We start from the raw sequence: 27,989 nt of genomic DNA, 5'->3' as shown, positions 1-27,989 counted from the left end.
GGCAGCCCAGCTCCAAGCCAGCCCCGTGCTGAATCTGGAGGACCTCAGCTCCCAGAGACTTTGTAACAGAGCAGGGGAGTGGATTACTGTTACCACCTCCACTTGCATAGGTGGCAACAGAGGCCCTGGGTGGGAATGTGCTTGAGAGCCAGAGAGCAGAGCAAGGCTTTCAATCTCTAGGCTCAGTCCCCTTTACCCCACCTTCTGCCACCTCAACAGGTCCCTAAGGACCTCTCCTTTGATGCTGAGCCATCTCCAACCTTACCTACAGGCCTGACTCAAGCTGGATTCCTGACCCTGGAGGAACTGGCTCTGCCTTTCTCAGGCTACCATGCTTCAAACACTACTTCCTCAAGAGCCTATGGCCACAGAAGTCCAGGCTGTCTCTACTCTGCCCCAAGCTCCCCAAGTCCCCCACCCAGGTCACCATGCCAGAGCATCCACTCCTTATGCATCTGAGTCTTGAGGTCATCCTTCCTTCATTACACATTTATTGGGCATGCACCACACCCAAGCCCTGCCCTAGGGATTGCAAATCCCCAAAGACAAGCTTGCTCCCTGTGCTCAGGCCTCACCATCAGTGGAGCAAGAAGACAGCAGCCAGCAGAGAGGGCAGCAGGATTTTTGTGTGACTGAAGGTCTGGGGTAGGGAGAAGACTCTAGTTCCACAAGGAGAAGGGAGTAGGCAGTAAAGTGGGCTTCTACAAGGAGATGGCCTGCCTCAGCCACCAAAGCTAGAGGCAGTCAAGGGGACTGAGGTTATTATTAACAGACAGAACAACCACGGATCAAGCCGGGGGGGGGGGGGGGGGGGAGCCAGGACGGGCCCCTGTGTGGTGCAGGAAGGTTGTAGTAGGAAGTGCGAGTGTCAGCATGGCAAGACAGACCCTAAAGCAAAGGTGGGCAGGGGCCATATGCCACAGGCGATGGCATGAGACTTGACAGACAAGGGGAAGACACCAGGTGCCCCGGCGCACTTGCCCGGCCCTGCTCTGTGTGACAGCTGGGCTGTTGATACCATGTGGCCTTGCATGGCGGCTGGCTCTGGTATGATGGTGACCTGGGAATAGAGAAGTAGCCGGAGGGACCTGGCTTCATCTCAGGGCTCAGAGCTGACCACTGATCCCTGGGTGTGGCCTGAAGGTGGCCGGCCAGATGTGAAGGATGGTGGCACCGCAGAAGCCAACAGTGGCAGGGACAGGGACCTCAGTCCTACAGCCACAGGGACTGAATTCTGCCATGTGCACTTGTGTGCCCATGGGGGTGACACTCCCCAGGTCACCCTTGATTCAGGCCTCTGTGCCAGGAGCCCAGGCACACGATGGTGCTTCTGACCCACTTGGCTGTGAGACAAGGCCAGGGCTGTAAGCAGCTGCTCAGTGGGTGTCCTCGCTCTGCACAACAGGGAGCTAAGACAGAAAGGTAATGGTCATGCGGAGCCACGGGAGAGGAAGAGGAGCAGCAGCTGCAGCCCCCACCTTGGTACCTGAACGCTTTGCAGAGGCCCAAGGTCTTGCTACAGCAGCTCCCTCTCTTGGCCAGGAAGCCAGACGGGAACAAATGATGGGGTGGGGGTGTGATGCCCCAGCAAGGGCTGGTGTGGCTGGATGAAGCGAGCATGCCGTGGTTGGCAGAATAAGTCCTTTTCCTCCAGCCGGTCTGAGCTAGCTGCTGACCACGTCACCTCATGGGGCTTAACAGCCGCGTGCACTGTTCAAAGCCAGGCGCGGAGGAGTCAGGCACCAGCCCCGAGCGGCGGCTGGAAATGTGGATTAGTTGGGTGGCAGCTGTTCGCACAGATTACAGTGCCCACCCCTGACCCCAGACAGGGCTCTCCATCCCCCCCACAGCTTCAGTTCCCCATGCTTTGTCTCCACATTTATAAAGTTATGTTTGGAGTGCTCTTTTGGGCAGTATAAATACTAAAAGAAGAAGAGGAAACTGTTAGATTGGTCCAGGGTGAAGATGATGCCTGCACTGGTCAAACCCCGTATTTCTTTCTTTTTTTTTTTTTTTAACAATGGGACAATTTCCTTCCTACACAAAGGGCTCTATTCAATCAATAAAAAAAAGAATAACAACCCAATAGAGATGGGGAAAGAGCATGAAAAGATTCATTCACAGGAGAAATGCAGGTGTCCAATAAATAGACGGAGAAATGCTCGGTTTCCCGTCACAATAGATTAAGATGAGGTGGATGTCACTCCCTCAGGCAGATGGGCATGATTAGAGTAAAACTGTTCAAACTCCTTGAAGGGTAAGCCAGCAAGATCTGCCATTTCACCGAAACATAATCCAGTTTGTTAAGACAACAAGAAATCCAAACAAATCTGGAATAACCCCATTAGCCCAAAGAGTCAAGTAAGTTGTGATTTACACATGCCCTGGAATATTATATTGCTATCAAAAAGGCATGTGTAATCTCCTTCATCTTTACTGGCTGATGTTCAAAGCCAAGACATATATAAAGGGGTCACAAACTATACCAAAATACACTGGAGATGACCTCGCTTCTATTTCTTTAGAAGTACACTTCTACATACTTCCTGTAAAATATAAAAAGGCTCTAGGCCAGACTCCAAACTGCAAACAGTTGCCACTGAAGATCTGAATAACTGGCAATAAAGGTCCAAGAGGTTAATAGAGGATTCAAGAGCAGATGTGTCCCTCTCTGGGTGTGAATCTCATAGGGACATCCCAGGCTGTGGTTTCTGAGTGTGTGGGGGTGGAACCGGCCTCTCACCAGAAACCTTATAAAAAGAGAGAGGGAACAGACCCCAGCTGGTTACATGAAGAAGGCCATGATTTTTTAAAATTTTACTACCTTTGAAATTGATAGGTCTCATAACTGGTGGCAGGGCACAATTTAGTTACCATTTTCCATGTCTTACTAGAACATAAAATCATCAGTGTGTCTTACAAGTGGTGGTAAAATGCCACACACCCCTACCTGGGACTGAAGATTCACACAGAGCATTAGAGGTTCTGAGAAGTCCTGCAGCGAAAGAAGCCCATAATCTAACCCATTTCCAACACAGCCGACTGTTTCCCATTCCTCATTTCTGTCTTTCCTTTATTTAGGTGAGCCTGCGCCGCGGCTCTGTGAGGGGCCACACAGTGCCCTGTGGCTCTGGGGACGGCCGTGCTCCTGGTCACTGGAGTGCAGCTGAGTGAAGGACAGGATGGCATCACATGATAATCACCAGCCAGTTCCGCAGCCGCGAGCGGCTGAGAACCCGAGCACTACAGCAGCAGGGCAAGGGCAGGACGGGAAATGAGAGAAAACGGCTTCTTCTCAGAAGGAGCTTGACAACTACGAAGAGCAAAATGGAAACTTCCCCTGGAAAACCAAGTAACTGCTGTTGAGTGGCAGAAGGCAAATCGTTGGCACGGCTGTCCCCTGCTGCAAGAGGCCTGGGGGCAGGACGGGGGGGGGGGTAAGGGGGGTGGCGGGAGGTGCTCAGGGCCATCTGTGCTCAGTGCATTCCTACCTCCACTGAGGTCAGAAGAGTGAGGGCGATGGGCCTCATCTCAGCACAGGGTGGGGAATTCCCTGAAGGGTGGGGTGGCTGAGTGGCAGCCCAGGTGCCCCCTGGTTCTAGGCTCCTGCAGAAGTGTGGCCTCCGACCTGCCACGGGGGTCAGCAGAGGGCAGGAAGGCAGGGGAACCTGACTTCAGAGAAGTGGCTGCCTGGCACACACTGGGCAGCATGATGTCCACACAAAGCCGGGCTTCAGCTCTGAAACCTCAAGGAGCCACGGCCCACCTCCAAGGCCCTGCGTCCTCATGGGAAAGGGGCTGCTGGATGAGAACAGGAGGGAGCCGCTGCTGCGCTGGCCAGGACCCATGCTCAGCTCCCAGGCAGGTGAGGACACAAGACAGGGGGGTTCACCAAGCCCCAGGCCATTTCCTAGTACAGTGGGAAGTCAGCTTGGCCCACAGCTGCTCCACAGTTACTGTGTGTGTGTGCGTGTGTGTGTCCCGCACAGGGAGGGGGGGTGTCCCATGAAGCTTGCTGTGTAGACCCAACTCTTGCACTTCAGTGTGGGGCCACTGCCTGGGAGGGGAAGGCAAGAGCCTCCACACAGCCTACTCTGCTACTCTGTCTGGGTTCCACTCTCACGGCCACAGGCTCTGGGCCTTTGTCCTCCTCGCACCTGGCCCTGCAGCCCAGGCTCACAGACTAGGCAGACACAGGCTGGCTGGATGAGCCCAAGGGTCCCTCTGCCCGATCTGAGGTGGGACAGTATCTCAGGAGGCCCCCGAGCAGGATACAAGTGATGTCAACCGTGCTTGCAGATGTACAAATGTCCCCGAGGGGTAGGGGCTTGCTCAAGTGGACTGCAGGTCTGAGCCAGGTCTGTCCGCACACAGTGTCCTTCCCCCTTTCTCGCGCTGCTGTTCTCGGGAACAGACAGGGCTGTGTTCCAGGGAGGGATCCCATGGGGGAAATACCAGGTGACCATCTGAAGCAGAGCAGCTAGTAGCCAGCAGGGACCTCGCTGGCCAGTGTCACTTCCTGGATACCAGAGGGCACCTCAAGAGCCAGGGCCTAGGCTGAGGGCCAGAGGCAGAGTCCCATAGCATTGTCTCCTTCGTCCCTGGACAGAGGGACAAGAGGCCATGCATAACAAATGAGGCACTGGGCTCGGGAATCTGGCTAAGATCGAGTCAAACAGTGAGGGTATAGCCCAGACCTGCCAGCAGCTGTGGGCTTGAGTCCACTTAGATCAACGCACCTCTGTGCCCTAAAACCGGCATGGCAACACAGCTTCCCCGTGGCAGCACAGTGCAAAGTACCCACCACTGAGCAGCCACCTGAGAGCCAGCTGGTGAGGCCCTCAGGCTCCGGGGAAAGGGCGGCCGGAGGCCTGCGCTTGGGTCCCCAGCCCTACGGCCAACAGGAGTGACAGCAGAGCTTTGCCCCCAACAGGGGCCCTTCAGGCAATCATTTCTCCTGGGCTCTAAGGAATGTTCTTTTCTCTTCCCTTGCTGTCTAGATTACTCAATTTCAAGCCAGCTTCCAATCACCTCCAAGATGAACCCTGATTAAATTCCCATAAAACCACAGGCAGAGAAACTTGATCTGTGCTGTGCACCCTCTTCCCCCAGGGGGCCTGGCATCTGGGACAGGCCATCTGTCACCCTAGAGTTGGTGTGTGAGAGGTTCTGGGAGAGGCGAGCAGAGGTTGCAGAGCAGAAAGGAGCCATGGAGCTGTTGTTCCTGCCCGAGACCCTTCACTTCTGTTCTCCCGGGGCCGAACGCAAACCAACGCCCACCTTTCCTTCCCCGCCACCCCCCATCCCCCCACCCCCGCTGTGAGAAGTCCAGATGCCTTCTCTCACATGCTCTGGCCCGTTCAGGAGCAGGCTACAGCCATGCTCAAAACCACTCAGCTTGGTTGAGACGAGCCATGCCCGTGTTCTGGCCCTGGCCCTGTATGGCAGAGTGAGCTGTCACTGTGAGAACTTGCCTAAAATTGCATGAAGGCAAATCACGGTGTGTCACCACGGCCTCCCCCCACCCCCGATGCCTGCACCAGGCAACATCGAGACTCTGGGAGCTTCCACCCAGCTTCCACCCTCTTCACTTGAGGGGTGTAGGTGCAGGCCTGTCTGCAAGTGCCAGCCGCCCAGAAGCCAGCGGGAGCCATGGTCTGGGTGTGGCTGGCGTGCTGATCCTGGGCTCAGGCTGCTGTGCGGGAGGGGGCTGCTGCTGAGATCACAGGTTGAGGCGGCAGCCCAGAGCCCCTCTCTTGCATGTGCTGCAGCACCCCACTGATGCTCCCCACGTTCACTTTAGTGGTTAGAAAACAACAACAACAACAACAAACTCCTTTTCTTCTTTGGGGGCCTCAGGCTTTCGAGGCAGGCACTCTACCTGAGCCAGGCCTCCAGTCCTTTTTTGCACTGGTTATTTTGAGACAGGGTCTTGCTTTTTGCCTGGGCCCACATCTAGACCCTGAACCTAGTTTACATTTCCTACTGTAGCTGACATGACAGGCGCCTCCCACCTTACTTGGCGTCAGTCTTGAAGATGTTTTGTCCAGGCTGGTCTGGAGCTGAGAGCTTCTCAGCCTCATATTACTAGGATGACAGACAAGCACAATCATGCTCATCAACTGGTTGAGAAGGGTCTCGTGAAATTTTTTTACCCAGGCTGGCCTTGAGTCACAATTCCCCAGATCTCAACTACCTAAGTATCTAGCAGGAGCCACTACACTAAGCTCTTACTTTAGTTCTTTTTCTTTGGTGATAAATCTCCAAATTCCAGCTAGACACCCATCTGCTCAGATCAAGAGCTACATTTCCTGTCTCCCTTGCAGCTTGGCATGTGGCTACTTCTGGACAATGACAGGGGAACAGCATGATGCTGTAGCTTCCGGCTAACAACTTCAACAACAAACAACAACTCCTCCTCCTCCTCCTTCTTCTTCCTCTTCTTTTATCATTACTTTAAGTAATTGAATAAAGAAAGGAGTTGAGCCAGTTACTAGTGGCTCACACCTATAATCCTGGCTACTCAGGAGGCTGAGATCTGAGGATCATGGTTCAAAGCCAGCCTGGGGGAAAGTCCATGAGGGTCCAATTAACCAGAAAACCGGAAGTGGGGCTGTGGCTCAAGTGGTAGAGTGCTAGCCTTGAGTTGAAGAGTTCAGGGACAGTGCCTAGGCCCAGAGTTCAAGCCCCACAAATTTAAAAAAAAAAAAAAAAAAAAAGGAGTTGTCATTTAACAAAAGAGTTTATGAATACAACACAGATCTTCCTCCCTTTCGCTTGCTCTCCTCCCAGCACCTAGATCTCAGATGTGATCGCTAGATGTTCAGCCACCACTGTGGACCAGAAGGCCATCCTAGCAGAGAATGACGACTGAGAAGTGGCCAGGGTACATCAGAGAGAGGGTCATCCTAGCTCTGTGAAGCCAACTTGTAGCCGCTGTGCCAGCGGCCAGTATGAGGCAGAGCATGGGCCCTGCTTCCCCCTCTGTCCAGGTACTGGAGACGAGCTCTGGGAAGGTGGGACTGCAGCACACTGACCACACTCAGGCTGCTAGGCACTCAACAGATGCTGATGCAGAGGGGACAGTCCTCCACAGGAATGCTCTGCGAGGGGACAATGGGCACCCAAGCGCGGATGCCTGTTATTTCCGGGAGACCCACTCCATGTGCACGAGTCAGGAGTTTGGGTCAGCTGTGTCACGTAGGAGCTGAGCCTCCTCACAGCAGCCTCCCCCGGGTTTGCTTCCACATGGCCTAGGTTCTCTGACAATAGGGAAGGCCACCTCAGCTGGGGGTCTGGCAGCTGGGGAAGGCTCCCCAAGCTCCCCATCCCTTTCTCTCAAACAAAAGCTGTGTCACTTGCATCGCTATAATTATCCAAGGGAACTCTGAGGGTAATTACGGCTATTCACAGACAGACGCCTGAAAGGGCCATGTGCCTCCAAAGCAACAGGGAGCAGGTGGGCCATGGAAACCCAGGACCCACCTCCCTGGAGGGTCTCTGCACCTGCACAGTGAAGGGAGGGGGAGCAGGAAAGGGCTCAGGAAGTCCCAGCCTCAGGCTGCCCTTCTGAAAGAATACCAGCCAGCTTGGCATGCACAGTAAGGGAAACCCGGAGTGTAGCATTCACAGCCCCCCACCCAACAGTTCCTGCTGGCGCAGAGCCAAGCCTGCCTTAGCGTTCAGACAAGGGGTTCGGGTTGGCCACGAGGGGCCCAGGTCCACTCTGCGATCCCCTATCTCTTCCAGTGCAGAGCTCCTGGCAGATGACAACCTGGACCCACTCGAATGGCCTCTGTCTCACACTGTGGATCCCACACAAGTGGCCACATAGATTCTCCCGCTGGATTTCCTCTACTGTCCCATGTGCAGCCCATGAGGACACACCTTCCATCCTTACCCACCAGGGACGGTCCTACTCCAGGAACACCGGGGGAGGAGGGGTTGGGGGGGGGAGGCGCCCAGCAGGCAGTGCCCTCATGGCTCACTGCTGCTGCAGCTGCGGTCACACTGCGCTGGAGCGCAGTCAGCTAATCTCTGTCTCACCCACACCCCAGAACAGACAGGGCCCACAGCTCTACTTTTGAGTCTATAGAAACCAGACCCCACCCCTGAACATCAAGAAGGCCCAGGCCTGGGGCTGGGAAGGTGGCTCAGTGGTAGAGTGCTTGCCTTGCATGCCTGAGGCCCTGGGTTCGATTCCTCAGCACCACATTAAGCAAAAAGAAAAAAGCCGGAAGTGGCGCTGTGGCTCAAGTGGTAGAGCGCTAGCCTTGAGCTGAAGAGCTGAGGGACAGTGCCCAGGCCCAGAGTTCAGGCCCCACGACCGGACCCAAAAAAAAAAAAAAAAAAGAAGGCCCAGGCCTGGCTCTAATAACCAGCATGACAGGGAGGCTTCAGGGAGGGGACTCAAGTCAGATGAGCCTACTGCTAGCCCACCAGCTGTGCTGTGCAGAGGGCCCCTGGCTTGGTGTCTACTGTACAAGGCCCATGAACCCATCAGGCACATGGCAGGGCACGCATGGATGCTTCTCATATACTCCTTGTCAGAACCATCTGCCTGTATTGGTAATTGTGTGTGCCCTGTAATGGTTATAAATATTCAAATAAAGGCTCTCCCATTCCTTCAAGCAGTCAGGGGACAGACCACCATTTGGTGGGGCCTGTTGGGTGGTCCAGGCCCCCAGGTGAAGGAAGCCAGATGTTCATGGGACTTGGTAAAGCTCCAGAGAGCAACCCCTGCACCATGCAGGCACGGGGGCTCAGGTGCTTCCCTCTGTGATGTGTCCCTGAGTCCTCTCCACTCCACTGGGGCCCGTCTGTGGTGATCTCTGCTTACACACTCCAACGTGGCTTCTCGTTGCCCTTAGAGCCAGGCAGGTGGGCAGAGTTCCCGGCTACCAGCCTCCTAACCTACCACCTGGGATGCCATCTCCTATGCATACCACCAAACTGCCTCATCTCCAGGCTGATGCCCTTGACCTCATTGCACATGCAAGCCCCGGCCTACCCTCTACTTCCAAGCCTTGTTTCTTCCTTGGGAAAGCTGGCATAGGCACTAAGACTTGATCCCCATGCCCAGGACCTGCTACAGCAGCAGGAGTGATACCATACCATGGTTCCTGGGTAACCCACTAGGCCATGGGGCATTGTGCCAAATCTCTACAGACATTCTGCCAGGTATCCTAACCTAGGATCTATCCTAACCCAGGAGAGGCCATTTGTTTCCCACATCTTCTACCACATAGGCAGCGCAGACCAAGCAACCCAGAACCACATGGCCAGCTGCAGCCTAAGACTTAGAACCCAGCATCAGTCTTTCTTCCCTCAAAGCCTATGCTTTTAGTTGTAAAAACAAAACAAAAACAGTGCCAGGTACTGGTGGCTCATGCCTGTAATCCTAGCTACTAAGAATGCTGAGACCTGAGGATTGCAGTTTGAAGCCAGCCCAGACAGGAAAATCCATGAAACTTCTATCTCCAATTAATCATCAAAAAGCTACAAGTGGCTCAAGTAGGAGAGTGCTTTAGTGAAAAAGCTAAGGTACAGCACCTAAGCTCTGAGCACAAGCTCCAATACTAGTGTACACACACACACGCAGACACACACACGCAGACACACACACAGACACACACACACACACACACACACAGACACACAGACACAGACACACACACAGACACACACACAGACACACACACAGACACACAGACACACACACAGACACACAGACACACACACACACACACACACACACACACACACACACACACCACCCTTCACTTAATAACGATAGCCTGTCTTGGACATTTTGTTACAGAAGCAAAAAGTTGATGAAGATAATCTCAGTGTCTCATATGTACCCACCAAAGAAAGAATATGGAAAGAGAGAACATAAGATGCTTAACCCAAACGAATGCAGGCCTATGGTGCCTACCTAATAATGATGTTCCCATGTTTCCATTTCCATGGCTGCCTCTGGCCCTGTCAGCCAAAATGTGCCCTTTGGTCCCACAAGCATAGGAAACAACCACCATACAATCAGTACAGAGGGGCCTCTCCTGATCCTAGGATGAATTCTCACACAGCCACAACCTCAGGGCTCAGGATTTTTACTTAAAATTTAACGAGAAAGGGAGGAGGTCACTATGGGCACAGATCATCCCAAAAGTCCCTTTTGTAGAAACACACACCTTGAAATGGTATCTGGACTTCTCTGGGGCTGCCCTGCTCCTTGGTGAGACCAAGTTGGGGAGAAAAGTCCTGAAGACAAAAGGCCATAGCCAACAGAAGCTCTGCAGCTGGGAGGGAGACCCCACCTGGACAGCATCACATACCCCACAAGGCCGGCAGCTGCGCAGCCGAGTTCCGTATGTTTGATTAAAGGCCCTAATTTCTGTTTGTCTCCTTCACCCAGTTCCATAAGTCCATGGCCGGCCTGCCGGCCTGCTGCTGCAGGCAGCTCTGTACACACTCTGTTCCCTGACCACTGTTACTGGGAAACTTCTCCACCCTCTGGGAATTTAGCGCAGCCAAACAAAACCTTCTTGCAGGAATCAGAGCCACTCTCCCAAGGCTTTTATTTCCTAACTTGCTGGTCACAGACAAAGAAAGGACCTCCCCAGAATGGTTGCCCCAAATGAACTCAATTACTTCCTGTGACAAAGCACTTAGAAGGACACACCCCTACGCTCGCCTTGTACAGTGCCCACCTGTGACCAGGTGCCAAGTCACGTGTATCTGTGTACCTTTCATGTAGGCTTCAATCTTCCGGATGAGCTCATAGGACTTGGAGCGGTCAAGCAGGGTCCTGATGGCAGGGAGGGGGTCCAGGACGATGGTCTCGGGGTGGGCATCTATATACTCCTGCAAGAAAAGCCCACTCCTGATTAGAGAGAGGAAACTGGTGGACAAAACAAGGGAGATGACAAGACTTTGTTCCTCCAGTCCTTCATGCATCCATCCCTCTCTTACCCCTCCCCACATCACACAACTCTGGCTAGACCAATTAGGGTGCTGGGTCAGAAAAGCTTGTGTGACCCTGAGCCCATTCAATCAGAGGCAGGTTCAGGGCTCCTGCTGTGAATGCTTAGGGCCTGGACATTCTCAGGCAGAAGAGGAAAGTGTGGAGACTAAACCAACAGCGGTAAGCGGTGGCCAGGGGGATTTTTTTTTTTGGTGCGTTTTTTATTGTAAAAATGTTGTACAGAGGGGTTACAGTTACATGAGCAAGGTCATGAGAACATTTCCTATTGAGCATTGTTGCCTCCTGCCCATGGGGATTTAAGGAGAGGCTTGCCTAAGGTCTGAGCTCAGGAAACAGTACTCAGAATGTAGGAACACCACCCGGGTTCTGGTCAGGTCCTCTGACCCTGGCTAAAGCCTTGCCAGAAACATGTCTGTTACAGCTGATGACTCTGATCTATGAAAGTGCCTGCCCGCCAGGCACTGGTGGCTCACACCGGGAAGCCTAGCTACTCAGGAGGCTGAGATCTGAGGATCCAGGTTTGAAGCCAGCCAGGCAAGAAAGTCCATGAGACACTTATTTCCAATTGACCACCAGAAAACTGGAAGTGGTGCTATGGCTCAATGTGATAATGCTCTAACCTTGAGCAAATAGAGCAAGGACAGTGTCCAGGCCCAGATTTCAAGCCCTATGAATGAGAGGGGAAAAAAAGTAGTAAAAGAAAAAAAAAAAAAAAAGAATACAACCTCTCATGTGAGTATACATAATAGCACACGCTTACAAACACAATTTGGATGACTGAAGTATAGCATATACAGGAATGAAACTGCACCAACCAAACCTTTCTAACAATTAGCAGACAGTTTAACAAAATGAGGATCAGGAGGCTGAAATGAGATTGTGGAAGAAGAGTGAGATTGCAGAAGAGTGGTGGAGGAAAGAAAAAGGGAACTGGGGACACATATAGCCAGAACACTCGGTGTACACATGTGACAGAGGAAGTGGGAAATGTGAAATGAGTCTGGGGGGAAGGAACAGATGGATGGGGAAGAGTAATGGAAGGGTTGGCTCTGAACACAAAGCCCTACACACTTACGTGGACATGTTAACCCCTTGTACAATTGTTTGAAGTTCTGGGGGAAAAAATAATTTTAAAAGGACCTATTTGTTTCCTAGAAATCATTTTAAAAGCAGCTGAGGCAAAGCCAGAGATTCAATTCACTTTTTGTCTCAAATCTGTCTCCCCCCTTGAATTCCACACCAGAGCTCTGGTTGTGGCTCCTTCTGGTCCTTCCTCATTGGATGTTTAACGGCTCCCTCTCTCTCTAGGTGGCAGCAGGGTACCACCTGGAAGCCTCCACAATGCCCTGCCCTGCTCACATCCTCAGCATCCCTACCCGCACGCCCAGTGGTCCGGTCCCCTCCTCTGTACAAGTCATGCTGCAGGCCTGACTGTAGAACACTAGCCCTCCTCCTTCTTCCTCCTCTGAACAGACCTGGCCATCCACAGGTCAACCTGCCCCAATCAGCAAGCTGCTAGTACAGACTGGGCCAGGCAACCAATGGAGGAACATCTCTGCCTGCCAGACACAGGGTCATAGCCCAGAGGCTTCAGAAGAAGGCCTTAATCCAGAGTGCCCTCAGGTCACACAGACGTGGGCAGCCTTACCCACATGTACCTGTGCCACTGGCCCTTGTGTGGGGGTCCCCCATGCAGGTAGCCCTCCTGGCACCATTCCTTTATCAGAGTGGATCCATGGAAAACCTAGTCTCTGCTTCCACAAGAGCTCATCATTCACAAGCCCCTCCTCCTGCAGCTCCCACAGGCAGATGATCCTCAGCCCCACCCTCCTAGTGCTAAATGGCCGTCCACGGAGAGCTCCAACCTCGACCTGGTATAGTGGGGAGATATCACCTCCTGGGCCACTACCTTCTCAGGGTCTCTGAGGGGTTATTTCATATAACCTCAAAGGTCCTTGTGAAGACAGCCTTAAGTAAGTTGGATCTGCAGATGCTGTGAAGCAGTTCTGTGGAGGCCTTCAGAGTACATGGGGCTGTGTGTGTTGGGTAGGTGGGGGACAGACTGGGACAGTCACTTTCTGGAGTCACTGCAGGTGACACAAAGCTACCCGCACCCCTACCCCCTCCCCTTCACAAAGGAGGTAATGTCAGAGATGCTCACTGGGCTGGGATGGATGTCCAGGAAAGGGGAGAAGCTGCTCAAAGCATGGACACATACCTTTCTACACTCCAAGGCGTGGGTGCCAGCTGCTGAGAAACAATGCTGGCACTGGTCCTGTGTTCATGCACCACAGCACTGTCATTTAGTGAGAGGACTTCCAAACTCATGAGGAAAAGAAGCCACATGAAACCAAAGGAGGCAATCTGACAAGCTGGAGCCAAGAAGGTTTAGACCAGGGATGAAAGTGTTCCCAACAGAAGGAACGTAACCAGCCACATGCTCTCCTGGGACAGGGCCAAAGGGGCCAAAGGGTTTACCACCCTGCTATCCATAAGTGCATTTTTCACAGGTCTTTTAGAATTACCCAACAAACAGCATCATAAATGAGAAGCATATGTCCCCTCAGAGGGCTGGGCCAGTAGAGCATAAACCATATAGGTCCCAGCAGTGAATGGGAGCCTGGATTTACCAGGAGTGTACAAATCTGGCCCACTCAAAGTACAAGGTCTCCAAGCCGGTGAATGCTGCCAACAGGGTGGGGCCACCAGCACTCTGCAGGATGGGGAGAGACAAGATTCACCTGCTGCAAATCCAAGCCAACTGGAGGACCAAAGGGACATACATCAGTGGCACTGTTTGCTCTGAGTCCTACACATAGTGAATGAGATAAAAGAATTTTTCTCTTATCTAGCAGAAGAGGCCTGTAGAGCTCGAATCCTGCCTCTATCATGCCCTCCATGTCTGGGAACAAGAGGCTGGAGTTCCCTCTACAACTCTGCAGTGAAAGCTACTGTCTAAATACAGCGACCACAGGGGCTGCTGTGGGTGTTCAGGAAATGAAGGTGTGGAAGGAGCTCATGGAAACAGAAAAGGATTCTCTTGATTCTGCAACACAAGACTCAGGACCAAACTGGACCCAAGGTCATGGAACCCCATCCCGCCCTGCTCTGCAGAGGGAGCCTGCCCTGCCTGCCCCATCGTGCCCTGCTCTGGAAGAAGAGTCCACCTTTGCAGCAAGAAAGGTTTGTCTGCTCCCCTGTGGTCTGTGGCCCCTGAATTCTCGGGGAGATAACCATCTGTGCCATTCCCCCCAAGCCTTTTTAGAATGTGGCAAGTCCTCCTCCCGAGGAAGCCTTTCTTCAGTCCTGCAGGGCTGAGTTCTGCAGCCTGACAGCTCTGTGACCAGGATGTGACACTCCACACGGTGTAAACATGAAGTGAAGCCCCAGGAAAAGAGAACACACTAGTTTTGCAATCTTCACTTCCAGAGGTGGATATGTAAATGTCTAGAACTGGCAACGGCTGAAGGGTCCTTTGGCCCAGCTGCTCTCAGGAAAGTGGCAGCTAGGTAGAGGTGACAACACGACATGGCTAGGCAGAGACTTCAGCTCCATGTTTCTCCTGCCACCCCAAGGTTCAATCTTGTTCACCGTGGGCCACCTCCTACAGCCAGACCAGAGTTATCTGCACCCATTTCCGACTTGGTCAAGATGAACGACCACAGGCACCTCTTGGTAGAGTATGCACATGGCAGAACCAAGTGGCAGTTCAGAGAATCAGCTGGGAGGAAAAGAAATATGGCACCGTGAAGGGTGTGAGAGGCAACTCATGGCAAAAGGGCCAGCACAATGCTGGGCACGCAGATGAGCCAAGGTAGACATCTGTGAGGAAGGGGGCCCTCAGAGGGGCCAAGGACAGTCACGTCTCCAAAGGTATTATGTGGCTCTGCAGAAAGAGAAACCTGTACCAGGAGGCCAGGGCCAGGGAGGGTGAGGCTGTGAGTACAGTGCTGCCTGCTGGGAAGGATGGCTGCTGGACCCTCTGCAGTGACTTCTGGAGCTGACATCACCCAAGGCCAAGGCCAAACAGGCAGAACCTTCCCAGCCCCTCCTAGAGCACACAGCCTTCCGAGCACCACACACCACATGTCCTGAGAAGCCTTTATGGGCTCAAGGGTACAACAGGAATGAGGGAGGCTGCGTAGAGCGGGAATTGATATTGGAGATATGCACAGCTAAACCTTGTAGGTGGGCTCAAGAGAAGGTTGTGCTGACCTCCAACATACACCAGGGGCAAGGACACTAAGCCTAGCCATATACAGGGGTGCCATTCATAGCAGCTACCACTGAAGAGTACAGTGGGCAACCTGTGCAACAGTCCCTGGCAGGCAGCCCAGATTGCTGTTTTCCAATCATTGGCAGACTGTGTCTTTCAGCCCAGCCATGCCTGGCCCAACCCAATCCCAACACAAGAACCCCGAGGCACTGGCGAGTTGAGACAAAGGCTGAGCTAAGAAACAGGCTGAAGTCCTGTACCTGTCCAAGTCTTTATGAATCTATCTAAGTGACTTGTAACTCAGCCCTGTCAGGGATACATGAAGAGAATAATTCTCCACACCTCTTACAACTCAGGGGCTCTGACTGCAAAGTGACCAACAGAACAAAAGAGACTTTTGTGTTCCTACCGAGCCAGGCCTGAGCAGTGGGATAGGATCCCTGAGCTGCTGCCCCAGGAGCACACCACGTGTGACTGCACATCCGGTCACCTGTGGGCCAGCAAGACCTGTGCCCAGACAGCGACGGCGGAGGCAGACAGGACAAGGGTAGACTCAGCCCCCTCAGGCCCAGGCTGTCCTTCGCTGCCCCCTCTGGTCAGCCTAGGTATGCTGAAGTTGCATCCTCACTGACTACTTCCTGTCTGCCTTTTCCAAGCAGCTCCTCGAGAGAGCCAGGCTTCCCTTCAGCAGATGCCTTGGTCTTAACCAATTCTCATTTGTATTCTGGAGAGCTCTCTGTCTGAATACTCAGCCTGGGGCCTCCAGGAGCACAGGAGACCAGCCACTAGGAAGAGTACATACGTGTGTGTGTGTGTGTGTGTGTGTGTGTGTGTGTGTGTGTGTGTGTGTGTGTGTGTGTGTGTGTGTGTATACAACTGGTGGTACATATGGGGGTATAACTGAGTATGTATATGTGTGAGTGTGCACAGAGGTATAGATGTAAAGTGTATTATGTGTGGGAATGTGCATGTGTGTCTGTATATATTATGTGTGTTTATGCATGAGTATGTGTATGAGTCTGTGACTTGTGCATGTTATGTGCATGTGAGTGTATGAGTGTGCACACATGTGCATACATGAGTATGAGCATATCTCTTGTGCATATGTGCACTAGTGAGTCCAAGTGTGTGAATGAGATGTCACTGAACATGCCACACATGTGTGTACATGTGAATGTAATTGTATGAGTACATTCTATGCATGCATTATGAATGATCATGTGGGTGCATGTGTATGTATGAACAAGTACCTGTGTCCATATGTCCATGTACACATGAATGTGACTGCATGTGTTGTGCAGTAGGCACATGCGAGCACGTGTAATTATACATGTCAGCGTGCATATATGTAAACACATTTGAGTGCTTGTGTGTTGTGTGTGGATGTCTGTGTATGCATGTGGGTGTATGTGTGCAAGAATGCATATGAATCAGTATATGTGTCAGTGTGTGCATGCATGCCCATACATGTGTGTGCATGTGTATGAGTGTGCATCTTTGTTAGTATATGTCATTGTGTACAAACATGTATACATGTGATAGCACGTACGTAAATGTGTGTGGTGTGTGTTGGGGTGAGTGTACATGTATCTGTGTGTGCAGGCATGTATGTACATGTGAGCACTTGTGAGTAGTATTATGTGTGAATGAGTGCATTGTCAGTATGTGCAGCCACATGAATGTGTGTCTATACATGTGAGTATGGATATGTGTTGGTGTGTACATACTTGTGAGAGTGTGTGGGAGGGGGGCTTCTAGGCAGCAAATGTGCTACCTCCTTCCCAAAGAGGGCTGGGGGCGGGGGGGCGGGGAAGCTCCTGAGAACATTGGCTCATGAACATAGGCTAGGAGGAGAAGGGTATTCTAGGAAGAGGAGGCAGCCAAAACAGATCTGGGGTGAGGGAGCCCAGCACCCCAAGGATACCAGGAGCTTGAGGTGGCCATAAGCCTCCAAGAAAAGGGGTAAGGCCAAAAAGGTAGGAGCTAGTCTGCTGGAGATGAACTAGCTAAGGAATCTGGACTTGATCCTAGAGCAACAGCATGTTTGGCCAGAGGATGATAAGGATGGATTTGAGTTATAGAGTGATCAGTCCAGCAGTTTGCAAGACCACGGATGGAGCTAGGAAGAGAACATGCAAGACACAATGTTGGCCTTAGGTGCACAAGCTGGATCTCACTATTCAGGAAGGTTCGACAGGCTGCCTGGACCCTTTGCACAACACCAACATGATTTGTTCCAGATCTATGTGCTTCTTGGCCTGTTATTTAAAGCCAGGAGCTCATGCTGAGCTGCTGGGACCCTGCTGTACCGGGAGTACGGAAGAGAAAGGCCCAGGGGTGAACATATAAGCCCTGGTCAGAGGCAAGGCAGGCCACCGGCGGCTGGCCTTCCCGGGGCCTTGAGCATCTGGAAGCAAAAAATCCAACAAGCAGGAAGAGATTGGTCTACTCTGGAACTTCTAACACACAGTAGCTTCAGGCAAAAGTAACACTGGTTACCAGTGGGGGGAAATGGACCAGTGTGGTCAAAAACATGGTCCTAAGCACCATCTATGAGAGGCACGTAGTTTGATTCTACATGCATCCAGTTTTAAGCATGTCCATAACAGCACAAAGTACCTGTGACATAGGAACACCACCTGCACTCAGTACCCAGAAGCCCCTGAAAATGCTTGGGCCACTGGAAATAATGGCCACTCTAGAAGGAATAGGCTGCCTGGGCAGCGGAAGCTGGTGTTGCCTAACTTGGGGCTGGCGGAAAGCCACATCTATGACATGTGGGATCCTGGAGGCTGTACAGCTTGGAAAAACCCACAGACCCAGGCCAGAGAGAGCGAGGAGTCACTGGAGCACAGGAAGAGCAAAAAGCAAGCCAGCAGCAATTCCGCCCCCTTCTGGTGAGCAGAGGTGCTATGTAGGAAGTCAGGGGTTCAAAGGCCCAGGCCCCAGACTTGTACACAACCCACACTCCCAATGAGGTGCTGAGGACGCCCCTCTCTAGCACTGTCCTGCACCCAGGACACAGGCACCCTCATCCTGAAGACAGAAGGCACACACACTCATCCACATGGCATACCTCCCAGGTGGCTGCAGCCTCGGGGTCACACACCCCGTTCAGCCACCGTGAGCAGGGAAAGCTGTGGCTCTGGGAGAAAGTGCCATTCCAGACCTACTGGAAAAGCCCCAAACAGAGGTGAATGCTCAGAGGAAAGGCTGTTACCGTGAGTCAGAAGATTACACCCCTCGCACACAGTACCCATGAAGACGGTACCTCCCTTTTCATCTCAATTTCAGCATCAAATTTGGAGGTTTCCTCTTGTTTCAGCAGGAGGCAGACAAAACACCTGGCTTGGAGGGCTGGCGAGCTGATGGGTGTCACTTGTCCCAGGTCTTAGATCCTCCAGACAACAGGGGAGACAGAGGCCATGCAGGGGTGCAGTGGGGGTACTAATAATATCTAAGGGGAAAGGTCACTAGACACCCTGAGTGCACCAGACAGGCCCGGATGACACACAGTTGTAATGTCAATTGTGCTGAGGCTAAGAAAACCCTATGATGATGTCCACAAAGTTCTTAGCACAACCTTGGGAAATGCTTTATTTATTTTGTTTTTGGTGATCCTCCTTGCCTCAGCCTCCCAAGTGCTGGGATTACAGTCATATGTTGCCACTCCCGGAAAAAAATGTCCTCAATAAACATTTGTATTTCTAGAACTCTCCATGCCCCAAACCTTGACTGGTAAAACTACACACCCCCCATCAAAGGGCAAGGCCAGAGGCAAGAGTGTGGGCTCAGCAATTAGGCATTGGGGGAACTCTCTGGTCACCTGTCCCACCTGACACCTCTATGGTGTCAGCTCTGCTCCTAGGCAGGTGACCCGTGCTTCCCATCCACCAGGGGACATGCCAGCCACAAGGCAGTGGCACTGAAAGGCACCCTCCCACAGCAGAAAGCCACGCCTGGCCCCACTGCCTGGCCACTCTCACACAATGGGCTGATTGTGCAGCTGGCCTTCTCTACCATGGGGGCAATGGCCTGTGACCCAGAGCTGTGGTCATCCAGGCTGACCTCACCCAGGAGTGAGCCTGCTCCTCTGGGGTGAGCATGTGGCAGCTTCTCATCCTTGGCATCTTCCAACCAACATTTCATCATCACATGGCACCAGTTGTGCCAAGGTCATCCCAATAACAACCCAGGTGACCCTGGCCCAATGACCTTCACACCAACATGGGTTGGTAGGGGGGGGGGGTTACTGTTCATCAGCCCTTGCCAAAGCCCCTCTGGGGGAACATCTGAGAAGAAAATAAGCTACAATGCTGGCTTCATCTTCTAAGATCTCTGAGCTTCAGTTTCCTTGCCTGAAAAGGAAGGAAGTACTTCCATTATCCTGGAGATGAAGGTGAGGAGGGCCCAGGCAGAGTGAGCCTCCTGGTACTGGCCTGGCCAAAGATGGTCTGGAGCTCTGCAACACCACCAGCCCACAGGCAAAATGCCAGAGCCCACTGAGACTTACAGTGCTACTCCACTTCTCATGGGTTTCGATGTCAGCCTCCTGATGGGTTCAAAGGCCTGGAATAGTGAAACCTTTGTTTCTCCTTCCTCTGCATCTCCAGCCCTGCACACAGCCTGCACTTTCAGATGCTCAGTGAGCGCTGAGGACATCGAGGGTTCATTGAACCCACTGGTTCAATCATGTCTGCGCCTGGAGCACTGGGACACAAGGGACCTGTGCCTGGGAAGTGACAGCCAGGTTCGGCAGGGACTCTGGAGTGGACTCTCAGTCTTTTGTGCCATCGAGTACATGGGCTGGCTGGTAAAGGTGGGAGGTGGGGATAGTGGCCAAGTCCCTCTGATCCGTCACTCTGCCTCTTGGGCTAAGTAAGGCCACATTTCCATGGCCTTCACACAGGCAAACCTCCCACCTGGGGACGCGTTCACAGTCACTGCCTCCGTGACTCCAAGCCAGCTGGGGTCACAGAGAAGGCTGGGAGGGCACAGGGCGGGTGCCCCAGTGACATCAGAGGCGGAGAGCTCCCAAGTGCACAAGCGCCTGGGGCAGGTGGTCCCAGATGCACTACCACAGCCAGGCACCCACAGTGAGGATGGCCAACACCTGTGCATGTGCACATGCACTCACTCGTGCTGGACCCAGGGCAGCACCAAGCGCCTTGCACATACTTATTTGTCTAATGCTCACAATAACCCTACAGGGCTTTTCAACTGTCTTGAGAAGACAATAGTGCTCGCTGATCCTTGATGGCAGGGAGATCCTATTGCCTGTCATCAATTGGACCCAGGAAGGGGGTGGCCAGTGCAGTGTAGGAGCCTACATTACTGTGGGGAAGAACCAGAGCTAGTGTGAGCTTCATGTCTTTCCCATCCCTATCCACAGTAGATCACTGCCCTAGCATCTTGGGTCCCTAATGCCCAGCTGAGCGACAGCTGTCCTGAGGCTCAGAGGTTTGGCCAGCAGTGAAGCCTGGGTCCATCTGACCAGCTATTGGCCATGCCCCTGCTGGCCCCTCCCTCCATAAATAGATGCCATCCTCCCCCTGGGCATGGCTCCACCTGCCTCCAGTCCTGTGGCTGAGGTCACTGCAGGGTGACTACTGTTTGTTCCAGGTAACACATCCCAACTTCAGCAGCAGAGGGGTCACGGGATGCCCAGGGATGAAGATGAGGTTCCACTGGGCCTTCATCTTACAGCACTAATGAAGGTCCTTGGCTGTGCAGAGTTCATCTCACACCGGCAATGCCCCCTTCTGAGTAGGGCCTTTTTCTACCTACTAACCCCCTCCTAGCAGCCAGCCTGACCCTGAACACTTTTCAGGAAAAAGTCCAAGCTCCACAGCCCCCTTCTCCCGCCTCCCCCACCCCCAGCCTGCTGGATCCTCACCTGCTGTGAACCTTCCTGGCCTTCTCCCCACTCTCAGCTGCCCACAAGGTACCCAGTACAAGGCTCACCCAGCATAAGACTATTGCCATCTCCTCCCCCAAAATGTCCACCGACAGACACACGGGCATTTTCCCTAAGCACCAGGCATGGAGGGCAGCAGTAGGAATGCTCAGTGCTAGGAGCAGATGTGGCCCCTGTCCCAGTACAGGGCACATAACAGCAACTGAAAAAGAATTATGGACTTTCAAGGAAGGAAAGGAGCAAGGTGAGGAGGCAGATGACCCAAGCTGGGTCTAAATGCCTCAGAAGAGGCTGAAGTGGAAAGGCTCAGGGGAGGAAAAGGCCATGCCTGAGCAGCTGCTGTGGGAGGGGTAGGCTGAGGAGAGACAGTGACCAGGACACCCAGGGCTCATGAGCCGTGTTAACAATTCTGGTTTTTAGTGTGCCAGGCCGCGCTTCCCCTAACCCATCACCCCAGAGGCTGCAAGCAGGTCCCAGTGTGCTGCCGGCCTCCACTCCTGGCTGGGAGCTCAAGGGACCGTGCTCAACAAACAACCTGACACTGCAAAGTTCCATGTGGAACTCTGTCCACACTTGGGGTCCAGGCACACTGGAGACAAATGACATTCTTGAGGCTGATTCAGATGGGTGGAGGCACAGCCTCCTTCCCTAAGCTCATTCTGGAGAGAGTATATATTATAAAAAAGGATCACAATCACCGAGGCCCTTCCATTGCAATTCTGGACTCAAAGGGCAGCAGAAGAGGTGAGCCGCCCTCTCACCCTGCAGCCACACTCAGCAGGGGGTGCCAGGAGCCACAGGGAGGAGCCTTCAGCTATTCCCAGAGAGAGAGGCCAGGAGCTGGGGTCCCTGTGCACAGGTGACTGCCCAGCCCACATACAAGCAGGGCACCAGGGACCTTTACCCAGGTCCATACACTGATAACTAAATCTCAGGCAGAGCCACAGTGGCACCCGGCTCCACATGACCCTTGGAGCAGAAAAACAACTGAATCATCCCAATGATCCTCGAAGCCCAGCCATTGTGAAGCTAGTCCAAAAAAAAAGGGGGGGGGCGGGGCTGGGATTGGTTTCTATGATAACAAGCTTGAATGACCGGCAACGTACACCAGGTCCCCACCCTCCAATCTGACCACCTGGAGGCTGGGAGAGCTTGGCTTCAGTTCAGACTCCCTTCCCACCCCTGGGGGCCAGAGGTTTATGGAAGTATCCCACAGAGAAGGGGGGAGAATGTTCTGGAGCTGTTAGAACATTCCTTATCTTTCTCCAAACATACAGTCCCAAATTCCTCTCCAGAAATGTGAGCGCTGCTTCAGATCAGGCCCTTTAGGTGAGCCCTTCTAAGGCAGCCCACTGCCCTGCCTCACGGGTCTCGGGTCGCAGCAAAATGTGGATGGGACTGACAGTGCTGCCTTCCTGACTCTCAAATGAATGTGCCGGTAAGCCCTGTCCTTCTCAGTTCCCAAACCAGGCCAAAGCCCCTTGCTAATATCCAGTGGGTAAAAATTAAAACAAGAGGGCTGGGAATGTGGCTTAGTGGTAGAGTGCTTGCCTTGCATGCATGAAGACCTGGGTTCGGTTCCTCAGGATCATATAAACAGAAAAAGCCAGAAGTGGCGCTGTGGCTCAAGTGGTAGAGTGCTAGCCTTGAGCCAAAGAAGCTCGTGGACAGTGCCAGGCCTTGAGCTCAAATCCCAGGACTGGCAAACAAACAAACAAGAATATGAAAGCAAAGAGCACATGAGGGTCAAGCTGCAGGCCCCACCAAGTGGCAGAGTGGTTCTTCCGTAGGTCCCCCAGGCTGACCCTGCCCTCTGTGCTCCTTCCAGGGCCTCTGAAAAGCACAGCCTGGTACTCAGTCCCCCAAATATTTGTTCCCTTCACAAAGGAAGAAACTTCCTGGGCTTATCAGATATCCGGCTTCCTTCAGAAACAGACTATAATGAAAATTTACCCTAGAAGTACCCCTGGAAGGCTATTTTGGGGTCAGTGCCCTTGACTGGTGGCCAGCTGGGTGTGTGTACCCTGGAGGGGATCCAGCCAAGACCCTTCTTGTGGCTGGCAGTGGGAAGCTACACATACATCCCAAGGCCCCCATTTGAGAGAGTGATATGCTTTCCTGCACTTGGAACAGCTCTCCTTGTTGTTCCGCAGCCACCTGCCCTAGGCAGAGAGCTCCGTGCTGTGGACGACAGTGATGTGTAACTGGGGGCCAGGGTCAGCTGGGAGCCATGCCTTTACAGAAAGCTGGCCCTAACAGGAGTAACCAGGCAGCCTCATGAAGCATCAGGGCAGCAAGCACTCAGCACATCCCACATTCCATGTACCCAGCAGTCAGCCACCCCAGGAACAAGGTGCTCCCTGTACCTATCTTAATGTTGAGGACACTGCACCCAGGGGGGTCAAGGTTGAGCCTGAATAGGCTTCCCAGGCACTATGACTCAAATGTCTGCCCTCTTGTCCACCCCTGGAGAAGCAGCAGAGCAAGAGGGGAAAGCAAGGCCCAGCTAGCCTAGCAGGTTCACCTGACCACTCTGTAACTGTGAGGGGGCTGAGCAAGCTACCCATCCTCCCTGCCTCTGCTTCCTCACCTGGGTGGGAAACGAGCAAGTGAGTTCATATGTATAACACGTGTAGGTACATGATGTTAGAGCCTGGCACGTAGTGGCTGCCTTGCAGATGCTTCCTGTTACAGCAGTACCAACTCTCATTACACGGTGCCCTGCCTTCCCAATGCTTCTAGATCATGTAGGATCCAGACCAAATGGTCTATACAGCTGGCCAGACGCAGCTACTATACAGCTGGCCAGACGCAGCTGTACTTTCCAGGGAACTTCCCATACAGCACCACAGGCACATTAACTGGCCTTCCAGAGGACACAAGGAATTGGGAGTGAGCCAGGTGAGAGGAAGGTCACCAGCAAGGGGCTGCAGGCAGGGCAGGACAATGATAGAGGCTGGCCTGAGAGGTGGCAGAAGCGCTTTGGGAAGAGGCAGTGGGTCCCCTAAGAAGGTCAAAACTGATACAGGCAGACAGTCACATGCTTCCAGGCCTCTGCTGAGGTTAGAAAACAGGGCTGGCGACTCATGCCTGAGGGCTGCGGAGATTCCGTAGGCACAGGGTGGGCATTTCTTGGCCTGGCCCTGTCACAGAGCAGGGCTCAAGAAGCATCCAATCTGCAGGGCAAACAGGGTTCCTATCTTGTCTGCACCCCACCAGAGCACCTACCACATGGAACAAACTCAGCAGGACTTTGGGGCCTGCAGTGAGCGCACCTGCTGGGGAGTGCCTCATTTCACCGCCTACTTGCTCCTCTAAGCAGGCTGGGTTTCCTGGGGCTGGTACCATTTTACCACGAGACTGGAGGCTATGAGCACACCTTTTCGCTGGCCACGGCCCTCAAAGAGGAGAGAACTGGCAAGGGGGAGGGGCTTCAAGCCCCAGGCAGAGCAGAGGCCACAGAGGGTGTGACATAGGGACATAGGGACAGACCCCAACTGTACTGGGGACCACCCTCCATGGGGAAACACAGGAAACATAACTGTGACAGGGAGTTATCAGGAAGCGGGTACAGACACAGGGAAGTGAGGAGGTCAAGACCCCTGACCTGAACGTGCAGGAGAGAATACTGTCGGCAGCGTGGCTACAGGGTGACAAGAGCCTCTTTGTCCTGAGATAGACATGCAGGCACAGTGATCTACCAGGGAGGCCTGGGAACAGCCACTACTGGGGCTGTGTTTGCTAAGAGATGACTGTTTCATGATCCCCAAACTGCTTTCCAGAGAGAAAACGTATCTGTCCACAAGGGGGCAGGTCAGTGGTGTCAGGCAGCTGCAGAGTGGTGGGTGATCACCAAGGGACAGGTTGCTGCTTAGGAAACTGGTGTGGGGGGGGGGGGGAGGGGCGGAACGGGACAACGACAAGAGATAGTCCATTTCAAGCTCTACCCAACAAGGTGCACCCTGGGTTAGAGGGGAGAGTGGAGGGCTCTTCATCACCACTATAGGTTTTAGTTCAAAGGCCCCGGGGACAGGGATCTCTGAGGACATGGAAGTCACATCTTGATCAAGCAGGGGTGGCGGGAGCCTCCATGTCTACTCAGTCCTCATGTTACACCCACACAGGCCTAGATTGCCAGGAAGCGCCTGCTTGTGGACTCAGGGCCTGCCAGCACAGAGCCATGCCTATGAGTGACACTACAAGACAGCTGTTACATCTCTAGGCTGCCCACAGGTCTGGGCTCTCCTCCCCACCCTCCCACAGACCCCCACTCACCTGGAACCTGTGCACCAGCTCCAGGGACTGGCTGTCGTTCTGGTCAGCCTCCAGGATGACATCGGTCAGCTTGTGGATGATCACATCCAGGGGGCCCTGCTCCTCGATTGGTTGGCTGAGGTTCAGCTGTAAGGCAGGAACACACAAGAGTGGCAGCTTTAGCTCCAAGTCCACTGCCCCTCCTACTTACTGCCTATGGGCACACTGCCAGAGGGGGTTATAGACTGGACTACAGATGAGATGAGCTCCCTGAGCACCCCCAAATCAGCACTGCTGCTAATACCTTGTGGGCAGACCCTGCATAGGTAGTTCTCGGTCCCAAGTCCTATGCCACACAGGGTCAGAAATCATGCAAGCAAGTGATGCTGCTGTGTGCTGGCTGTTTGGACACACATCTCATCTACCCAACAACCTTGGGAAACTAGGGCTCAGAGAGAGGTTAAATAAAATGATTAACATCACATAGCCGGATCAGAACTTAGATCTACACAGATACTCTCTCCATGAGAGTATAAGAAGTCTTGGTAGAGTGGCATTTTGGCCAGGAGTAACTGCCTTGAGAAGCTGCCACTAGCGCTCCACACTAAAGCTGGAGCTTGTCATGACCGCGGAGGAGCACAGGGCTGTCTCTGGTCAGATGAGCTCGGCCTGCCCTGCTCCACCGGGGAATGTGTTTATTTTTTTCAGGAACACAGGGTTGGGAAGATCAGGCCCCAGGGGAGCCAGTGCCCTCCGGCTGACAGTCGACATCACCTGACTCCACGCCAGGAGCACCTGCCAAACAGCCAGGGCAGCCTGACACCACATTTCCTGACCTGCCAGGTGTCTTCCACCGGCCCTTGGCCGCCACCACCTGCAAAGCCAGTCCCTTGACAGCAGTGGCGCCAGCCCAGCACCTGGTTGACCCACACAGCCTCCAGCAGAGGCCAGAGAAGGCCACAAGCCCTGCCCCTGCCTCAACCCAGTGCAGCTCCTCCAGAACTTAAGGCTGTTGCCACATCCTTAGTGAAGACACTGAACATCAGTAACAAACGATTGTTCCAAGTCAGCACCATGCTCACAGCTCCGATGCATTTGTTTCCTTTTATTTCCAACCACTATGGGGAATTATTTTGCAAACGAGGAAATTGGAGGGTAGAAACGTCCAAAACCTTCCCAAGATCATGGTGGGCCTAGGATACATATTGGGCCTAAGTGGTACCTGGCATTCAGTCTGCCCTTCCACTCTGCCATCTCTTCTCTGTACATGCCCACTGGACCCTGGGCTGCTGTCCTTGAGCCACTGCCACCTGGCCAGTCAGAATAATGAGGGACACCAGCAGAAGAGGAGCGCGAGGAGCAGGAGATCAGGGGACTCATTTCCCCACCCACCCCCACCCCGGTCCTATTTCTGGCAGCATTCACGTCCCCTGTCTGAGCAACCACTATCTCTGCAGTTCTACTTACATCTTCGGCCCCCTTATCCCTCTAGGCCTAGGGGTAGTGACAGCTTGCCACACCTGTTCACACTGAGCTGCTTGATCCCCAAGCCTGCCCCCACCTGTCAGATACAGTCCTTTATTTAACTCCTTTTTAGACAAATCTTTGGAATGTGCCAGCTCTTTCCTTGACTCCTCTTTTTAACTGTCTGCCAGGAGAGATGTTAAGGGGTCACCTCAAATTTGAAAAGAAGAATTCCAGAGACCACACAATAAGAAAATATTAAGGAATACACTTCTCTTCCCCATGGTGACAAGCTTGTATACAATTCCAAACAAAACAAAATAAAGCAAGACCCAGACATCCAAGGTATCAACTCCATCTCCGGGGGCTGCTGGACAAGAATGAGAAGGGTCACATCCCAGGTGTCTGCTGAGACTTGAGTACATGTTCATCCTCACAGAAAGTCCAGGAGCCAAGAGTACACCTCCCACCACCAGAACATAGAAACCCTAGCAAGGAAAACAGCCAGCCAAGCCACCCACCTGGCTCACGATGCTTCTGGGTCAGTTTCCCTCTTATAAAGAGATGAAACCGCAAACGTTCCTGACTCTATTTACACATTTCATGCCACATTTCCATCCAATCCTTCCTTTCCCCAAAGCATTTATTTATTTAGTGCTGGTATTGGGGCTTGAACTCAGGGTCTGGGTACTGTCCCTCAGCTTTTTCACTGAAGGCTGGAACTTTAATCCACAGCTCCACTTCCGTTTTTTTGGTGCTTAATTGGAGTCTCATGGACTTTCCTGCCTAGGCTGGTTTTGAACCTCAATCTTCAGATTGAGTAGCTAGAATTATAGGTGTGAGCTACTGGCGCCTGGTTCTTGGGAAAGCATAATTTGAAGAGTAGAGAAGCCAGCAGAAAAAGAGAACAGGAGACTCTTGCGGGGCCACAGACAGTCCATTTCTTCTGTGCTCCATTTGACAGATGCCACAAACAAGAGGCCATTTTTTTTTTCAGACCAAGCCAGCTGCACAAGAGAACTAAGTCTGAGAGTGACGCTGGCACACTCCCCAGGGCCAGGCGGAACTACCACGTCCAACCCCACGTCACCAAAGAATCCTCCCAGTCTCCCTGGAGTATGATGGGGCAGACACCAGCCTGCAGGGGCCAG

At 53.1% G+C, this 27,989-nt stretch overlaps 1 protein-coding gene across 3 annotated transcripts in view; it reads right to left on the bottom strand.

Moving 5' to 3' along the window:
* The window catches only part of LOC138833119 (inositol-tetrakisphosphate 1-kinase), a 165,172-nt gene that overhangs the window by 26,212 nt on the left and 110,971 nt on the right, over window positions 1–27,989 (bottom strand). For all 3 annotated transcript variants that reach the window (XM_070031465.1, XM_070031463.1, XM_070031462.1), the window contains 2 exons: window positions 25,396–25,521; window positions 10,749–10,866 (listed from right to left, as the gene is read on the bottom strand). In XM_070031465.1, coding sequence (XP_069887566.1) covers window positions 10,749–10,755 — 7 coding nt within the window. In that variant the 5' untranslated portion in view covers window positions 10,756–10,866; window positions 25,396–25,521. The remainder of the gene's footprint in view (window positions 1–10,748; window positions 10,867–25,395; window positions 25,522–27,989) is intronic.

Source organism: Dipodomys merriami, unplaced genomic scaffold, assembly GCF_024711535.1.
Source record: "Dipodomys merriami isolate MVZ:Mamm:240054 unplaced genomic scaffold, mDipMer1.0.p SCAF_200, whole genome shotgun sequence".
Classification (NCBI taxonomy): Eukaryota; Metazoa; Chordata; class Mammalia; order Rodentia; family Heteromyidae; genus Dipodomys; species Dipodomys merriami.
This window is presented reverse-complemented; position numbering and strand designations above follow the sequence as displayed.